The sequence below is a fragment of the Streptopelia decaocto genome (assembly GCF_964273445.1).
Source record: "Streptopelia decaocto genome assembly, chromosome: 2".
NCBI lineage: Eukaryota > Metazoa > Chordata > Aves > Columbiformes > Columbidae > Streptopelia > Streptopelia decaocto.
Window position 1 is genome coordinate 10439664 of NC_138655.1, and position 19336 is coordinate 10458999.

General features: G+C 39.1%; 1 protein-coding gene across 5 annotated transcripts in view; it reads left to right on the top strand.

Annotated features, from left to right (window-relative positions):
- Nucleotides 1-19336, top strand: part of ASAP1 (ArfGAP with SH3 domain, ankyrin repeat and PH domain 1) — a 132889-nt gene that overhangs the window by 46602 nt on the left and 66951 nt on the right. For all 5 annotated transcript variants that reach the window (XM_082044544.1, XM_082044545.1, XM_082044541.1 and 2 more), the window contains 2 exons: nucleotides 9175-9247; nucleotides 19012-19157. In XM_082044544.1, the coding sequence (XP_081900670.1) occupies nucleotides 9175-9247; nucleotides 19012-19157 (219 nt within the window). The remainder of the gene's footprint in view (nucleotides 1-9174; nucleotides 9248-19011; nucleotides 19158-19336) is intronic.

Consider the following 19336-nt stretch of genomic DNA (forward strand, 5'->3'; position numbering starts at 1 on the left):
CATTTGTCCCCAAGTGTCACTTTTGAGCTTCTGTAATGTTCATAGAATGTCTAAAAAGTCTGAAGAATCTTGCTGCCTGAGAAGCTGGTAATAATTGTAACTCCTGAGTCCTGATGTAGTGCCTGTTCCCTCCCTGACTAGATAATGTCTGTGAGTTAATGGGATAACAGCTTAAATACAGGGCATGCTGCAAAATAGTTTGTGGTTTCAAAAGAAGAAAGTGATGAATTAACATGGGAGGAAAATATTTTCTGGTATTTAGCTTTGGTGCAGCAACTGAAGGGCTCTCCTGTTAGTGAAATTTTCAATCAGATAGGGTGGGAGGGGAGCAATTCTCCAGAGAGTTTTGTGCTTTTTTTTTCCCATTCAAGTTGCCTAGAATCACATTTCTTTCTAATAAATCTATGTCTGCTGGTATGTCTGCTTAATGTGTTTGTGTTTATGCTGTTTCTGTGCGATCTTCTCAGTTTTCTTACTTTTGAAATACCTTACCTGAACTATTCGCTGTCTTCTGATGTATTCATCTTTTGATCTAGAAAATAAATAATTTTGTTCTATTTGGGGCTGTTATGCGTTGTGTTTAGTTATGTCTTTTGCATATAAACTCTTCGAGTTAAGATTTTGGTAAATGAAAGTGGCACTTCATAGTCTATTGAGTTTTTCAAATTACAAGTATCTTCAATAAATGAATTAAAAATGTAGTTAATATACTATTTCTATGGAATTGTGTATTTGTGTGCTGGTAAAAAAAATTTCATACTGTAGTATTTGGAAGTCAATACTTGCACTCAAAGTAATATATTTTCACTAGACTTTGAAAAAACAGTGTAAGGAGAGGTTTATGAGAGTAGGGTACAGAATAGGCTTCTGTTTCTCAGCTCAAGACCATTCCCTTTGTGCTTTTAAAGCATTATTTAGCAGATTGCTAATGTGGACAAGAAGGATCAACTCAGGTAAAAAGATTGTCAACGTGCCATGATTTGCTAAGTTTTCAACACAGAAACATTTATAATGTAGGAAGATTCTTCTGTTTGTGTTCTGTGCAATCACCTGCCAGCGTGGCGCAGCTTTAACGCCAGCAAAAGTCGTGTGCCCAGCTTGGGGATCTTGTGCAGCGGTATCTTCAGGAGCTCTGGGGCTGACTCTGGGTTTGCTGCTTTCTGAGCTTCAGTAATATTTTACCTCATTAATTACGTTTGTGCGTTTATCTGCTGCTGGAGTAAGAAATAGGTAAAATTGTGCTGCACTGTTTTTGCTGTCTTAGGTTTCTAATTATTAGTAGTAAAGCTTACTAGTATAATGAAGTGAGTTTGGATGCAGTGAATGATAGAACTGCTCAATAGTCATCACTAGTTCAAGGCATCTTGTCACCGGTGTAGGCCAATGGCATCCTGGGGTTTATTAGAAGGGGGGTGGTTAGTAGGTTGAGAGAGGTTCTCCTTCCCTTCTACTCTGCCCCGGTGAGACCACACCTGGAATATTGTGTCCAGTTCTGGGCCCCTCAGTTCCAGAAGGACAGGGAACTGCTGGAGAGAGTCCAGCACAGGGCAACAAAGATGCTGAAGGGAGTGGAGCATCTCCCGTGTGAGGAAAGGCTGAGGGAGCTGGGGCTCTTGAGCTTGGAGGAGACTGAGGGGTGACCTCATTAATATTTACAGATATATAAAGGGTGAGTGTCAGGAGGATGGAGCCAGGCTCTTCTCGGTGACAACCAATGATAGGACAAGGGGTAATGAGTTCAAACTGGAACACAAGAGGTTCCACTTAAATTTGGGAAGAAACTTCTTCTAGTGAGGGTAACAGACACTGGAACAGGCTGCCCAGGGATGTTGTGCAGTCTCCTTCTCTGGAGACATTCAAAACCTGCCTGGACACCTTCCTGTGTAACCTCATCTGGGTGTTCCTGCTCCAGCAGGGGGATTGGACTGGATGATCTTTCAAGGTCCCTTCCAATCCCTGACATTCTGTGATTCTGTGAAAAATATTGGCAATAAGAACTGGTCGATGCCCCATCCCTGGAAGTGTTCAGTCCAGGCTGGATGGGGCCTTGAGCAAACTGGTCAGGGGTTGGAACTAAATGATCTTCAGGGTGCCTTCCAACACAGACCATTCTGTGATATGTATCACGAAGATTAGTTTCTACCCAGCAGAATCTGGTTTAGAGCCTGTGCCTGTAGAGAAAATTTAGGATCTGTCACTGGATATTTTCAAGTTTTGTCACTAGCTGTGGGCTTTTTAGCATCTCCTACACAACAGAAGTTAGAAAATGAATCTGATATGTGTCATCATGGTATCCGGAAACAAATCTCATAGATTTTTTTTTTCCAGTTATTTCTAAATGTAGCTTGTGCACAAAATGAGCTAAACTCAGAAGTATTAATGTAATTCAACTGAGATATCTATTAAAGGAAGGAACTGCCCAAAATATTGTTAAATATTCCCCAAAGTGTCAGTGTGCACATCGACAAATATCGACTCCATGCTCATTAGAAAAAGTGTGACTCTAACTTCATTTTATCTAAAAGTAATCATAACATAAATAGCAATTAGTATCTGCATTCTGCTCTCGCAGAAAAGACTTCTGGGTAGGAGGGTGGTTGCAAAGAGGGACCCAAAGATCGACTGTCAAAACAAATTAAAATTTAGCAATACTGAACTTTTTAGAGAGATTTTACAAGCAATATCTACTGTGCTGCCATTTGAGGAGTATTTGAAGAATAATTTAGTGACTATTTTTGCAACTTTTCTTAGAGAATACACAAATGAGCTTTGCTTATCTAACGTGACCTTTGCAGCACTGAGGTGCTGGTGACTTTTCTGACACACGCTGGTTTGGAGAGAGGCTGTCGAGTTGCATCAGGCCGTGGAACAGCAGGAGATGTCAGGGGAGTTCACCTGATGGGATCTCTGTTAAGCTTTGGCATTCCCTGAAAAAAATGGTTTCTGGGGAAAAAATGTATTTCCTAAATTTGAGTAATGATGTTCTTTTCATTAGTTCGTTGTTAAGTGTTTGAAGATTCCAAGTTTCAAGGAAATCACATTTTTTTTTAAAGAATATTATTTTTTAATTGGTCTTGGTTTGGGAGTAGCTGGTAGATGGTGGTGTGCTACCTGATGCTGGTGGCAGTTACTACAGTGATAAATGCTTCTTGATGTGTTTTTTTGTTGTTTGCTTTCTCTCATTTGAACCTTTGGGTTTTTAAGTAATTCAGGACAAGTTCAAACTGGACCTGTCTATATCTCTCTTTTACATGAAGGGATTAAGTATCTCTAGAAAATTCTTAACCACTCCCCTATTTCTGTCATATAGATGTGCTGAGACCAGCAGCTGGAAACGGGTTTCCCATGGGTGACTGGCAGGGCTGGTACAAACTGGGCTGAGTGAGGGCAGGACAGGGAGGGTGGTTTGAATCACTTCTCTGTGATGTATCGAGCATTCATTATACCTATTTGTGTGTATAGCCTCAAATTTTCTGTACTTCACATGGATTGTTTTTTTAATATATGAAAATGTTTTATTAAAATACATGGAAGGGTTTTTTTCATGAGTTGATAGACTGTGCAAGCTGTAATAGCCTTCAGGCTTCTGTCATGGGTTTGTCTTGGACGAAATACTGTAATTGTTTAAAACACTTTTGGTTTGGTATATTATTCTTGTGGATGGTTTTTGGTAGTGATAGGACATAGTTTTTTGTGTTTTTTTTTTTTTTTTTTTTTTTTTATAGGGCAAACCTCCTAAAAATTCAGTGAAATTCTAAACCTCCTCCTGATATGAGGATAAACAGTTTGTCCCAGCTGGAAAATGCATCTCCTCTGGATAATAACCCACTTGAAAGGATTAATAATGTATGCTGACATGTTAATGTGGTTGGCTGTGTCTTGAGCCACTCTTGTCTTCTTATTATTGTAACACTGAAACAGAAATCAATGGGATTTTTTGCCTCTTCAAATTGTAAAGGTTTGCGAGATACACAGAACACGTTTGATGTTTTAGTAGGTTTAGCGAGCTGACGGGGCCAGGATCCTCTGTGCCAATGTGTGCCTCCAGGATGATGTTGACTTCTAGAAAAGCTAAATTTAATATGTGTAGAAAACACTTTTGTGATCAGCTTCTGTAATAGTTTTGTATCAATCAAGAAAGGAAGATATTGGTTTTGCTCAAAGCATGTTTTTCATGTTTATTAGGAATAAGTGCATTAAGTATTCTTAACTGTGATCTCCAGTATATAGACTTTTACATACACACATATGCACGCAAATGTATACATATTCATATCTACATATACACACACACACACACAAATACGTATATATCCTTACAGAATAAAAAGACACAAGGTTCTAAAGAAACAATTAGTGCTCATCTAAATGTGAGTTTGTCAGTTTTTAGTACATCAAAGACAGATAGCAATCCAGAATCTAGCACTTAATAGACTGCACAGTAGTGTAATTTCTGGTTTAAAATTTACTAGCTATTAAAACAGATCATGGCCCAAAAATAGAGATACCCTTTACAGAGGGGAGATCAGGTTCCAGAGGGTTGCAGAGAGGCAGGAGCAGCCTGTGTGTGTGTACAGGGCACAGCTCTGCCTGGTCCTGGGCTGGGCTGGGTTAGGGCTTGTCAACATCCTCCTCTTGGGATCCACTGCTGACTTGGGTGCTGTGTCGTGCTGGTAAAAGTGTACGTGCAGCTACCCAGTGATCTACATCAGTGAAATGATCCATTGATAGGACTCACCTTCCCTCTACCCCAAAATAAATTCGATTGTTTTTTTGTTTTGGACATTATTCCAATTTTCATATTGTTACGAATAGCTACCACTACATGTACATCTTAAGAGGGAAAGCGCGGTGGGAATCACAGAATCATTTTGCTTGGAAGAGACCCTCAGGATCATGGAGTCCAACCATAACCAAACCTAACTCCAGCACTAAACCATGTCCTTAAGAACCTCGTCTAACACCTTTTAAACACCTCTAGGGATGGTGACTCCACCACTGCCCTGGGCAGCCTGTTCCAATGCCTGACAACCCTTTCTGTGAAGAATTTTTTCCTAATATCCAATCTGAACCTCCCCTGGCACAACTTGAGGCCATTTCCTCTCATCCCATCACTTGCTACTTGGGAGAAGAGACCAACCCCCTCCATGCTACAACCTCCTTTCAGGTAGTTGCAGACAGCGATAAGGTCTCCCCTCAGCCTCCTTTTCTCCAGGCTGAACAGCCCCAGTTCCCTCAGCCGCTCATAAGACTTGTGAGAAGTCCTGCCTCTGAATGTGAAATGGTAGCTCTAAGTACCAATTTCTGTCAATGTGCAATGTGCTGATGGAAGCTGAGCTAAATCTGCAGTGCTCAGAAGGAGCCCCTGCTTTTCAGGAGCTGAGGTCGCCACAGCAGCTCCTGAGCTGAATCCTGGTGTAGCCAACACGAATGCTCTGGGATGAGGAAAGAGAGGCAGAGTTGAACTAGATTGGTAGTTTGAAACTGCAGGCTGTATCCAAAGTAGCTGTATTTTAGCAGAAAAGATAAATTAAATCTGGGGTGACTGTCTGGGGGATTCAAAACTGATTAGTTAGAAGAGCTGATCTTGTGTGATCAGGAGGTTTTCTTCTCGAGCATAAGCTTCAATGTAAGGGAATGCAGGAAAACGAAACTGTGACAGAGCGTGTGTCAGAGATGGAGCATAGCAAACCTGCTGAGTATGAGCAGCTTTCCTTGTTTAATTTTATATAAGCAGATGAAATATGGTTGCTGTTTTTTTTTTTTTTTCTTGATTTCTTCGCTAATATGTCTCAGGGGTTTTTGTGAATGCTAATTTTGCATTATTTTAAATAGATGGAGCTTGTCTCCAAAATGACCGTTTTCAAGAATAAAGCTTTGTTCAACCAAGGAGGTAGCATATCTGTGGTGCAGGTACCTTTAGGAAATTGTCTGTCTTTTCAGAATGCATAGAGGGTAAGAAAACGTTCTTCCAGGGCAGTTAAAAAGCCTCCTGGGAGTCGGTATCACAGAAATGAAGAGGCATTTTCCAGGAATGGGGGGTGACCAGGAGGAGTTTAATGTGTAGGAAGGAGCACATCTGGATACCCAGAGGTTGTCACAAGAGACTCCTTGGTTCTCTAAGCTGTCGCAGTTGTCAACAATAAAAATGTATGTCACTTTTACTGGAAAATCAGGTTCTGAGATGAGGAATGAAAATATTTAGTATTCTAAATACGTAAAATAAAATTAACAGATACTGCAAAAGCATGTTTTCACCTTGCTGGGGAAAGTAAAGCTGTTCCTTTCTAGTTTAACATGCTTAAAGTATTACTCTGGAATAAGAATTGAGTGGAGCATTGAGTGCAGTGAACTTCTTTTGCAGCAGAGTGCAGCTAAAATTTATTAGCTCAAGACATTGGAGAGGAATGGAATATATTTGGAAACAAATTGACTACAGTTATAGAAAACAAACCAACCAAAACCAAACAGCAACAACAACGAACCAGCCAAAACTACTCAAGAAGCCCTAGATACTGGTTTTTGTATACCTGGAATCTTACACAAGATCGAGTTCCTGCTGCACTTGGCATTTTACACTCTGCCCTGGTATACGGTTATAAGTGTGCATGGATTTATTTAGGGAGTTTTGGACTGAGAAGAACTAGTTCATATAAAGATCATATTTGCAAATATAAAAATACAAATTTGACCTGTGATGTCATTCAGGCTTAGATCACCGGCTCCTTCAGGCAGTGGATGTCGCCTCTGTATTTGCTTTGCTCAGTGATTACTCTCTTAAAATAATGAATGTTCCCTTCCCTCTTGCTCCCATATTAGTGATTAAATTTAATGCCATATCAAATTCCGTTTGAAGATTTTTTTCTAGTCTATTTGTCCTAGTCTTCTAGTTTGATATCTTTAGGAATGAGTACCATCTTTCTTGGAGTTTTTATATTTGTTTTCTTTTCTTGAGTGTCTAGTTTGTTTCAATATTCAAACTTAATGCAAAGTTTTGTTTCTGAATCTCATTGATGTTAACTGATGTTTTGGTGGTGGTGGGTTGGTTTTTTTTTTTTTTTTTTTTGGTTTGTTTTGTTCTTTTCCAAAATATTGCTTTCTGATTCTCATACTAATCCTGCATTCAAACTCTCAGCAGACAAGTGCATCATTATTTTTTTCTGTTCATTGAAGTTGGAGAGAACTTCAGTGGAAATGTATAATAACAACTGTCTTGGATAGCATACCAGCAGAAGCAAAAGCTTTTGACAGCATTTGCAAAGGAGTATAAGGAGAATCACCTGCCGTGTGCTGTCTTGGAAAGGAACACAGAGTTCTTAATATTTTATTAAATTTAAAAATTTTAACTCTTTCTGTCAAGATGGAAGTCATGTAAAATCCACTGTTTTACTAGGAAGCAAAAGAAATAATGGTATTTGCAGTTCTGAGTGTTTGAATACATTATTCTGCTACAAATGAAAAACTAGAGAGAAACAGTATTAGAAAACACTTATGTAAGTGTGGTTCCAGTTTTAACTACCACGGAAGTGCCTGTGTGATCTGAGAATATAATTGTTTTCAGATAAAGAACAAAAACATTACATTTTCATTTGTTACAGACTTTCATGTGTTGTTCAGCTATCATATTTTGCTTGGTTGAAACTGGGCCACTCCAAAATAGAACTGTTACATATTAATTAGTTTCCCTCTATATGGGTTCCTACTGTAAGCGTGCGTCCACCAAAACACTGAGTGTTTTGAGCGGTACCCTTATGTGTGACCATCTCCAGTGCTTAACACTCTACTTGACCTGGAACTCCTGCTGTGGGATATTTTTTTGAGTTTCTTAATGCCCTGTGTAATACACATTAATCTTCTCAGCTTTGGCAGTGAAAACTCTGCTTGTTGGTCAAGTTTTCTCTCAATGTTGCTGGTGATGACCATCTCTGAGGTACATCCTGCTGTAGGAGTAGCGGCTCTTCTGCCCTGGTCAGCCTGTCTCCAGATATCAGACCCACAGGAACTCCAAGCTTTAAGCTGTTTGGATAGTATCGCTACTGAAGAGTCTCTAAAACATGAACTTTGTGGTCTAGAGCAGCTACCAGGCTCAGCCGAGCTGCTGTCCTGACAGTAATTCTGAGTACAAGTTCTCCAGTCTTCAGTGATTTGGATGTGAATACAATATGGCAAACACTGCCAGCTTCATTAAAACTGGAGGTTATTAATCTAACGTCACTTATGTGATGGAAAATTGCATATGGTCTAAATGGGGAAAAAAGCATAGAATATAATTTAAAGATGTGTATGTTCTCTGCGCACAGCAGGGAACCGTGTACATTTTAAGTATGCAGAATGTCCAGAATTCCAGTGAAATGAACTGGATCACTGTGTACAGTACCAGAATGTGGCTTTTAAGTTTCTTAATTCTACCAGTCCAGACTAATGTTGACTTTGATTTTAGGTTTTGTTTTATCATAATAATTATTTCTATAGTTAATTTGATTTCTTACATCAGATTGAGGCTGGATAGGGAGAAGTTATGTTGCTTATAAGAGAAAGTACCTAGAAATCTAGTCCTCAATTAATCATTACTTAATAAAGTATTTTCTGGATTTTGAAACTATTGCAGAAATTCAGAATGATGTAATCCTGCATATTTCAGTATTATAAATGCTTCCTTTCAGTCTCATTATGTTTCACAAAATCACATCTTAGTCTTTTTCTTTTGATTTGCTACTTTTCATGTTCTGCATTTAAAACATTCTGTTGTGAAGTCTGAGGCGAGAGGTTAAGGTGATAATCTGTGTATAACATAAGTTAACAAGCAATTTAGTTATAGAAACTATAGGGCTGTAGTAGAAGCATCTACCTGAATATTTCTTGGTGTATGTTTTGTTGTCCCAAAATATATTATATTTTTAATAAATGCTTCGTCCATTCCAAAACTAAAATAATGTTTTTTCTTTTAGCGGTGTCACTGCTGCTCTATTCTGCCTTCAGAGCATTTTCATTTCATTTCTTTAATTCATTTTGAAGGGGTTGAATGACTTCAGACCTTCCTGCAGGCTGAATATGTTTTATCTGCAGTTTTTTTCCAGCCTGTGAAACTACTTGTTTTGTGGGTTGCTTTTTAAATGTTATAATATATTCTGTTGATCAATTATGTAAATATTTAAAGTTTGTTTGTTATTGTAGGCATTGGATCAAGACAGAACTGCACTACAGAAGGTGAAAAAATCTGTGAAAGCAATATACAATTCGGGGCAAGGTAAGACACTGTTTTCTTTTTTGCATTACAACCTAAGCATTTGATTTCAAGTTTGAGAAGTGTCTTGCAATTTATCCTCTTGAAGTTTGTGCCATGAGAGATTCTTATCTGCTTAGGAGAGTTTGGATTAAAAAATTTTCTTTCTTTGCTTCTTATTATACATCAGATTAATGTGTTCTCCAATTCTTTCACTCTCATATTCCTTCTCAATGACGTCTAGGAGAGGTCACATGGGTAAATTTTCATGTCATAACATTTCACGCAGCTACCATCCACTATTCAATCCAGGCAAAGGCCTAGCCTGAATTTATGGAGTGCACTTCTAAGTGAAATAAGAATGAGAACTTGCTAAAAAGTTGAAAATCAATACATAAAAAGAAATATCTACAGGCAGATATATTTGTTCCTTCAACACTTGGCTCTTCCCTCATAACACAGAATCATAGAATGGTTTGGGTTGGAAGGGACCTTTCAGGTCATCTAGTTCCAAACCCCCTGCCATGGGCAGGGACACCTTCCACTAGACCAGATTGCTCAAAGCCCTGTCCAGCCTTGCCGTGAATACTTCCAGGGATGGGGCATCCACACCTTCTCTGGGCAGCCTGTTCCAGTGCCTCATCACCTTCATGGTGAATAGTTATATCTAATCTAAATCTGCCCTCTTTGAAAAAGCCATTACCCCTTGTCCTATCGTTATATGCCCTTGTAAAAAGTCCTTCTCCACCCTTCTTGTAGGCCCTCTTTAGGTACTAGAAGGTTGCTAAAAGGTCTTCCCCAAGCCTTCTCTTATCCAGGCTGAACAACCACTTCTCTCAGCCTGTCCTCACAGGACAGTTGCTTCAGCCCTTTGATCATCTTTGTGGCCTCCTGTGGACCTGCTCCAACAGGTCCATGTTCCTTTTATGTTGGGGGCCCGAGAGCTGGATACAGTACTCCAGGTGGGGTTACATGAGAGTGGAGTAGACGAGCAGAATCACCTCCCTCTCCTTGGTGGTCACTTGTCTTCTGATGCAGCCCAGGACACGGTTGGCTTTCCGGGCTGCAAGTACACATCGCTGGCTCATGTTGAGCTTCTCATCAACCAACACCCCCAGGTCCTTCTCCTCAGAGCTGCTGTCAATCCATTCTCCCCCCAGCCTGTATTTGTGCTTGGGTTTGCCCTGACCCATGTGTAGAACCTTGCACATGGCCTTGTTGAACTTCATGAGGTTCACATAGGACCGCCTTTTAAGCCCATCAGGGTCCCTCTGGATGGCATCCTTTCCCTCCAGCATGTCGACCACACAACACGGCTTGATGGCATCAGCAAACCTGCTTTGAGTGCACGTGATCCCACTGTCCTTGTTGCTGACAGAGATCCTAAACAATATCAGTCCCGATACAGACCTCTGAGGCGTGCCGTTTGTCGGTGGTCTCCACTTAAACATCGAACTGTGCAACCGTCCAGCCAATCCCTTCTCCACCAAGTGGTCCATGAGTCAAATCCATGTCTCTCCAATTTAGAGACAAGGATGTCATGTGGGACAGTGTCAAATGCTTCGCACAAGTCCAAGTAGATTATGTCAGTTTCTGTTCCCTTATCCACTGACTTTGTAACCGCACCGTAGAAGGCCACCAGAATTATCAGGCACGATTTGCCCTAAGTGAAGCCATGTTGGCTGTCAGTAATCACCTCCTTATTTTCCATGTGCCTTAGCATAGTTTCCAGGAGGATCTGCTCTGTGGTCTTCCTGGGCACAGAGGTGACACTGGTCTGTAGTTCCCCCTGTCTTTCTTTTATCCCTTTTTAAAAACAATGGTGATGTTTCCCATTTTCCTGTCAGTGGGAACTTCACCAGACTGCCACTTCCAGTTTACATTCTTTCCCTTTTTAAAAATGCACAACGTGTAGATTTAAACATGTATAATAAAAATGATGCAGCTCCCTCCTTAGATAAATTAGTGGAAGTTTATTATTTTGCTTGTTGGAAGATGCTGTGGATGTTTCACTGGAGCTACTTTGCTGCAAGGGTAGGTGGCTGGAATATGAATTGATAACCGGTTTGAGTAACGAATTACAATCAAACACAGACCAATATACAAATTAGGTTTTTAAAATGTTATGAAGTCTACCTGGCTCCTACCTCTATTTCTCTTAAAGTCTAAAAACTGTGCCAAAGGCAGATAGGGTAGTAGAGCTGTACAATAAACACTGAGGTTCTGAAAATCCCAGTTCCTGTTCCCTGCCAGTAATAATCAGTTTAGCAAATATTTTCCTTATGCAGAGCAGCTTCTCAGTGGCCTGAGTTTCTGTGTTGTCATGGTGTGGTGTGTGCTTGCGTTTATGGAGTGTGGGGGTTTTTTACTGTATTGTAGATTCGTAACTTTTCTGCCAATCACTAATATTGTTGCTCTACAAGCACCTCGTTTGAATTAGCTTTTCTATGACTTCAGTTGATGGTGAATGTTTTCCTGCTGAAATTACTGAATTTCAAAAGTGATGAAAATTTTAGAACACATTAAAAGCTTTCTGCCTGTTTTGAAGTGTGTCAATGATACTAGAGGTTTTAGATATCATTTGATTTCAGTCTTGCAATAAAAGCAGTATCGCTTTCAACGCCCTGAAGCAGGCCATACTATATCATGAACTAGTCACACTGAGTGAAACCAACAGAAGGTTGGTTAATGGTTTTAATTAGCTGCCTCTGCAATTAAAAAGGACCAGAAATAATTTGGTAGTTGTCTTTTCCTTTTTTTTTTTTTTTCCTAACAAGTCTGGTTTCAAAGGTACACATCAGTATAAAATCATTTGGATAAAGAAGGCACTATACATAATACTCTAGCTCTTGAGAGCACTGTTGTGATAGGCTACATTGTAATTTGAAAAGGTGTACACAGGAGGCAGTTTATGCAGTAATTCATAAACCAGGGTTAATAAGAGCAAGACTAAAAGCATGTGTTATACACGTGAAACCTTGTAAAAAGAAGCATGAAAATAAAGTGATTGAATTAAAACTCAAACTAATTTTGCTTACTTGCATAAAGAGAATTGCTAGGCCAGCTATTTTCTTGTGCTTCATTGATGAAAGTGGATTTTGTTGATGTTTAACTTCACATAAAACACACTGAAAACAGCTGTCAAATGCATTGTTGTTCAAGCAAGAGTTAGGTGACTGTTTCAATATTTCAAAAGAAAGCCTCTAACTATATTTTGAGAAGTTGAAATTGGAATTTTGTTTTACAGCCTCAGTTGTTTGCTGGGAGATGTGACCATGTTCAAACTACTAGAGTAGCAAATGTGTTTTAGAACTATTCCACTTCGTATCTCCTTTGAGAACTGCAGCTGGAGTGCTGAGAAATGGTTATTCAGGGGCCATAGAAATTCTTTTCTCTTCAGTTATCCAATTCATACTCTACCAGAAGTCATAGCTAAGATTTTTTTGGGTTATATTGGAGTTTTTTCTGGGTTTGTTTTTTGCCTGAAGTAATGTTTGAATAGTGACACACAATGCAATGTCTCTTGCACAATTCTCCAGCAAGCCCTGCCCCTCTGGTTTGTTCCTCTTCATTGCTGAATTATGAACCGCAGGCAATGCTGTTCTGTTACAAAAGGCGCTTAAATGTCATCCAAATACTTTTTGCTTTTTGTACACATCCCTTACCCATCTGTCATGTTTAGATCTACGGCTGTGGAAATGAAAATATACCAGTACAGAAATACGGAGGTCTCTTAGACAGGTCCCATCTCTTTTTTTCCTCTTTGAAGATACTCTTTGGGAAAGGCACAGTTTATGAAGACCAGTGAGACATACAAACTGATACCTTTTTCTTAATACTTCCTCCTTATCTGGCTTGCTGCTTATTTCTGGCATTAGAGATTGCGTCTGGAACTGGGAACCCACCTTAGGTGAATGGTGCTTGAACTTAATGGAGAATCTGCTCTGACTAGCTTTCCCATACATTTGGATTGAATTGTAACAGCACTAGATTGCACAATTAGTTTTGTGGTACTTTTTTCAATAACCCTTTTTCATTTGTTCCCTGGTGTAACTCCCAAATATAGTCGAAAGAATTTACACGGTGGAGAAATAAAAACATAAAATCCTTGCAAGACCAAAGGTACCAAGTCAGGCCAGCAGTGCATGTGGCCTCCTGCAATGATCAACAGCAGATGCTTGAGGAAGCACAAAATCAATGCAAAGATGGAGTTATTTATTTATTTATTTAACACTTTCTTAGCTCTCGGTGACATGAATCACACAGAATCACAGAATGGTTGGGATTGGAAGGGGCCTCTGGAGATCATCCGGTCCAACCCACCTGCTAAAGCAGGTTCACCAGAGCAGATCACACAGGGATGTGTCCAGGCAGGTTTGAATGTCTCCAGAGAAGGAGACTCCACAGCCTCTCTGGGCGGCCCGTTCTAGGACTCTGGCACCCTCAAAGTAAAGTAGTTTCTCCTCATATTCAGATGGAACCTTCTGTGCTTCAGTTTGCTCCCATTGCCCCTCATCCTCTTGTTGGGCACCACTGAAAAGAGTCTGGTCCATCCTCTTGACACCCACCCTTCAGAACCAGAACTGATACATGATGCTTGATACTTCTTAATGGACTTTTACAATTCATTTTATCTAAAGAATTTAAATTAGTATAAGTCTTTGCCATTGATAGTCTTACATCCATCTAGTTAAACATACCCTTGCTCCCTTGCACAGTTGTCCCATGCATGTTCTTCAGGCCTTAACTGTCCTGAGGAGCAGACTGGCCCTGTCCATGTCTTAAAGCATTGGCCTCAAGCCAACCAGAATGATTCAATTAATGTGAAACTGAGGAACTTTTGCGTGTTCTGGGGGCACGGGAATTTGTAGTGGGCTTTGAAGTCCCCAAGCCTGGTAGAGTAGTGTTTGAGGACATTTTGGTGGATAAATCCAAACTTGGTTTGGTGTTATCCATTCTGCCTTCCTTACTTTCTTTCTCCAAAGTGGCACCATACACTTTATTATTTAAAACAGGGAAGAGGAGTAAATTTTAGGCCAGAGGGACAGGAACCGCACACAATATTAAGATTTTAAACATTCTATAGCAATGTTTTTGTGTTGCTCTCTTGGATGCTGTTCCTTTCCTAAGGATTTCTGATGTTCACCTTTGTTTTGTTTGGTACTAAACGTCAAGGTGATGTAACTCCAGAACATTTCTTTACAGTATCTATTTGCACAATCATTTCTTAAATTTAGTAGTGTATTCCCTCGCATGTTATGCTACCTAACACACACTTTTATGTACTAGCCATTCAGCGTTGGATCCTTCATCTAACTTGGTTGCTACCCAGATGTGAGCCTGTCGCTATAGACTCTGTGCACAGTTAAAGGATGTATGTAGGGGCTTCTGGTGTGAGATATGTCTCATTTCTTCTGCATTTACATTAGGATGAGCTGAATTGTAACTTTTTCTATGCTGGGTGTAAAGGGGAAGAGTCTGCTCCAGACTCTAATATGGGTATCTTTGTTGTAGATGTCTGTGTTTGGACAGATTAGTCTCACCTTTGGAATCAGCTTTTGTTTCTATTTTCCTGAACAAACTGTGGTAATGTATGGAAAAGAAAAACAGAATTTATCAAGAGAAGTTGGACCACATGATCCTTGAGGTCCCTTGCAACCTGGTATTCTATGATTCTATGGATCTTATTTCCCAACTCATTTATATGTTGTTGAACCATGTGAGCCTTATGACTCTTTCATACTGGACTTCACTGGTGACTTTCTGTTGAGAGAATTAACTCTTTTCTTTCCTCCACCACATCTGTTTGACCTGTCTTTCCTTTGTGTGAGGCTCATCCCTCTTAGTTTGCTTAGTTCCTTTTGATGTTTTGGTGAGGGACAGACCTTCTCAGAGTTCTAAACAGATCATTTCACATGATTTCCTCCCCCCTCATGTTGCTTGATCCCCTGGAGGGGGAGAGTTTTTTGAAGTAAAAATTTATTCTTATAAAACCTTTGTTACCTGGTCAGCATTTTGTATTTATCCACATGTCCACCAACTCTGTTCTGCACTGTAGTTTCTATAAATTTGCCTGAGGAATATATAAGCGTTATTGCTCTGCTGGTGCATACGTGAATTCTCAGTTCTGTCTGGAGCTCTTATTAAAAACAGCTATTGCATTTGCTTCTTGTTCTTCCTGTAGTATTGAGGCTGTTGTAAATAAGAGGCTTTACTTTACAACTGTATAGTTTGCTTATTTTATTCTGTATATGGGTCTAAGTGGCTTGCCATTTCTCATTTTGTCAGCTTTTATGAATTCTACTGTTAGCACTTAGATTTGGTATAAGTTCTCTGAAGCAGAGTTGAAAGAAAATTCATCCATGAGAACTTCTTCAAGCATGTCAGCGGTGAACACAGATGGAAAATAAATCATTTGCCTTTCTGAACTGGCGTATCTGTCACTACTCTTGTACTAGAATGATCTACGGGACCTTGCTGAGGTGCTGCTTACTCTGGAAGTCTTTGAGAGAGGCTTTTTATTACTTTTCCCTTCAGCAATCTCAGTCCAGAAGGTATTATTGTTATCAAGTCCAGATAAGAATATGGTGGTCAAATATTCTTGTCTTTTCTATTATTTTTTCATTAAATTTCAGCTCTGTGAAAGATGAAATGAGAAAGGATGATTTCTTATTTCAAATAACTTCTTTTGCTATCCTTTTCAACCTTGCCAACTTTCTTGCCTTTTCTAAAGTCTTTTTCAGTCTTTTTTGATGTGTATGTTTTTCCATTCATGAATGCAGCTTGGCTCTGACCTTGGTTATTTTTCCTCTGGCTGCCCACGGAACAAAGCTGTTTTATAAGTGCGACATAAAAATAGTTTCAAGTTGATCAGGATTCTGAATTGTGATTTTTTTTGTTTTGTTTTGTTTTTTGGCATTAAGCAGATACGCAGAAGTAACACTCAGCAATTTAGACATTCTTCACGTTTCTTCAGGCATAATTTAGGTATAATCAGTGACAGAAAAGACTGGTGTGTTTGCATTTCTGTAAACTATTTAACTTTATTTTGTCTTATTCTTGAGTGTTTGCAGGGTAATATATCTGAACAAATCTGTTTTAGACAAAGGAAATTTAAGGATTTAATTCTAGCCATGTGTTTGCTAGCTTCAGTGTATGAAGGCTGTTCTTCAACCTCTCTTCAAAGTATTTGTTCTTCAGTTTCCTTGCTTAATATGCACACGTAGACATGAATTTTGCTGCATTCAGAGGCCTGTGCTAAAATTCTGATAACTTTTGAATGGGGAGTAAACATAGTACTTAATGAATGTTGTTGCATTTGGTGAAGGACTACAAATTCTTTGTATGCCTTGGGAATCTGATTTAAGTCTTATGTCTTTGTCCTGGGAAAAGTTTACCACAAGGTTGCTTTAGAGATAGGCAACTTCAGGTCACTGCCTGGGGCAGCAGAACAAGGTGGGATTTGGCCCTGGGAGTCCTTAAACAGACTTTATTCTAACCAGAATTATTTAGCATAAAACCGTGTACAAATGTGGTTTATCCGAAATTATTCAGCATTCCAACAACATGATACAACACAGTTTTGTATACCAGGTAGGAGTTCAATTATTACACGGCCGACTCAGACCCAAGTGGATCAGATCCCAAAACTCTAAGAGTGATGATTCAAAATGCACATCTTCCCACTCTGTGTCAAGGGTACCCAGATTGCTTACCAGGTTGCTGAGGTGTCTCAGTGCCCAAGGAATGTTCCTTAGATGTCCAGTCTGAGGAGGGGAGTCTTCAACTACAGACCTGCTGATAGTGGGTCTCCGGTGAATGCCATTTATACCCTGGTTGAATATGAGCTATGGTCATTACAAGCATGGTCCAGAAGCTTCTCAGCACCTCTTTGGCTGAGGACCCTGTCTGTTGACCAAGGGCCTGACCCCTCCTGCTTCCCCAACCAGGGCAGGGAGGTGGTACCTTTTTGTGGTAATTACAGAAGTATTCCTTTTACATCATAGTGAAAGCCTCATGTCTAGACTTGGGTGATTTGTGATCTGGGATTCTTGAGAATTTCCTATATGTTGTTCTCGGACAATGATCTGCTTCCTCTGTCTGACTCGAAATTTCTTTTGCCTTTTCCCAGATAAAGGGAACTCTTCTTCAGCATGCTTTCAATCTCTTTACAAAGTTATTTATGAAAACGCTCTATGAAACTACGAAGTACTTAAAATCAAAATGCTGGGAGATACAGTGGGGTTAGAAGAGCTTCACTGGCAGGTGTTCCATGATGTAGCAGATTTCTTTCTGACCTTGTTCCATTATTTTTCCTTTTCCTTCAGAACAGTAGGGTACCTTTGAGCTTTATTAGCTCAGGGCTCCATCAGCTGAAGCTCCTTCTTAGATAAAATCTTCTGTGTATGTTTATGCAACAGCTGTTACATCAAAACAAAATGCGTGTTTTATTATTAAAGAATGGTTTCCTTGGTTTTAATACTAAGCTATTTGATTAAAGCGGTATGGTTTAGGAACAGTTTTACTCTTATTAAAAACATCCTATTAACATAGGATTAAATATTTGGTGTTTTAAAAACCTCAGTGTTGATGTTTGATTTTTAGAATGTAACTTGTCTGGTGTGTGAAGTTTGGGGTTTGGTTTTGGTAAATAGGCATTGTGATTTCTTCTTATATGTGTGGGGGGGGTGGTTTTCCCTTCTTTTCAGTGTCATCCCCCTCACCCTTTGTAATTCAAATGCTCTCAGGCAATATGACAACTGGAAGGATGTAAAACGTGCAGGTTTTTAGGGGAAAAACACTGTGCATATTGAAAGCTATTCTCTTGTTTCCCCCCCCCCCCCCCACTTCGTTGCACAGAATTTATTCTAATTGGAATAGCTCTGTGGTTTCGTGTTTGTGGCTTACAGAAAAAAAACCTTGTGAGACTAGGACACTCATTAGAGTGAAATGTTGATTTAATTAATACCAACAGTATTCCTGTAAGAGAGATGGAGGTAATAAAGTATGTCCCAAAGGGCTGTAGTGGCAAATTTTCTGTTTGAAGATGCTAAAAGGGAAGTAACAACACAAAAAAGGCAAACAGATGCCAGAAAGGAGAGTAATAGAAGCAGGACAAACATTTTGGGCACAATGGTCTGCAATGCAGAATTTCCTTCATCCTTGAGTTAAGGATTTTACTCACTGGCTTCAATTTCATCCTTTTGCTTCTGACTTCTCTGTATGTCCAATTTGCTATTAAATGTATTGAAACAAGTCTTTGGCTACATACCAATATACATTCCATTCTTAATGTAACTCAGTTCTACTAGCAGGTGAAAAGAGGTTCTTTGTAAGTCGTGATTCTTCTTTTAAACTTACACTCAGGTTCAGACTTGGTCTTCTTAATTTTATATCTGATACTATTGACTCTATTTGTTTTGCAAAAGTGTCCTACATTACAGTAAAAAAAAGTTTGCATTACAGTAGACAATTATAAATTACTGTTATTTACAAAATAAGCACCTGTACTTATGTTGTTCTATTGATATTTTATTGATCTTATTACTTTATTGATAACTAGTTTCTTTCATTGATGTATTACAAATTCAAGTCACTGATTTTAAAGAAGCATATATATGTCTTGCTAAATAGCTCTTTTCAATATATTGTAGTTTTCAGTAAATGCAGTAACTTGTGGCACTTTTGAACTTACTGTTTCGCGGTTGCTTTGTCAATATTGCAATACATAAGCTTAAAATAATAGACTGTCTACAAGAAAAAAAAAATTTCTGACTTTTTTTTTGCAGATCATGTTCAAAATGAAGAAAACTATGCACAAGTACTAGATAAATTTGGAAGTAATTTTTTAAGTCGAGATAATCCAGATCTTGGCACAGCTTTTGTAAAATTTTCCACGCTTACTAAAGAATTATCAACACTGCTGAAGAACCTGGTGAGTTACAGACTTTCTGAGTGTTTTCCTTTTCCCAAAGTAAAGTACAATACAACAACTTCATGATCCTGATGATAATTTGAGAGATGCTTTCATTTTTTTTTCAAAAACGAACACAATTGTATCTGCAGAGATTGTCTCTAAAGGGTATTATTATACACTTGCTGTGTTTGATTGTT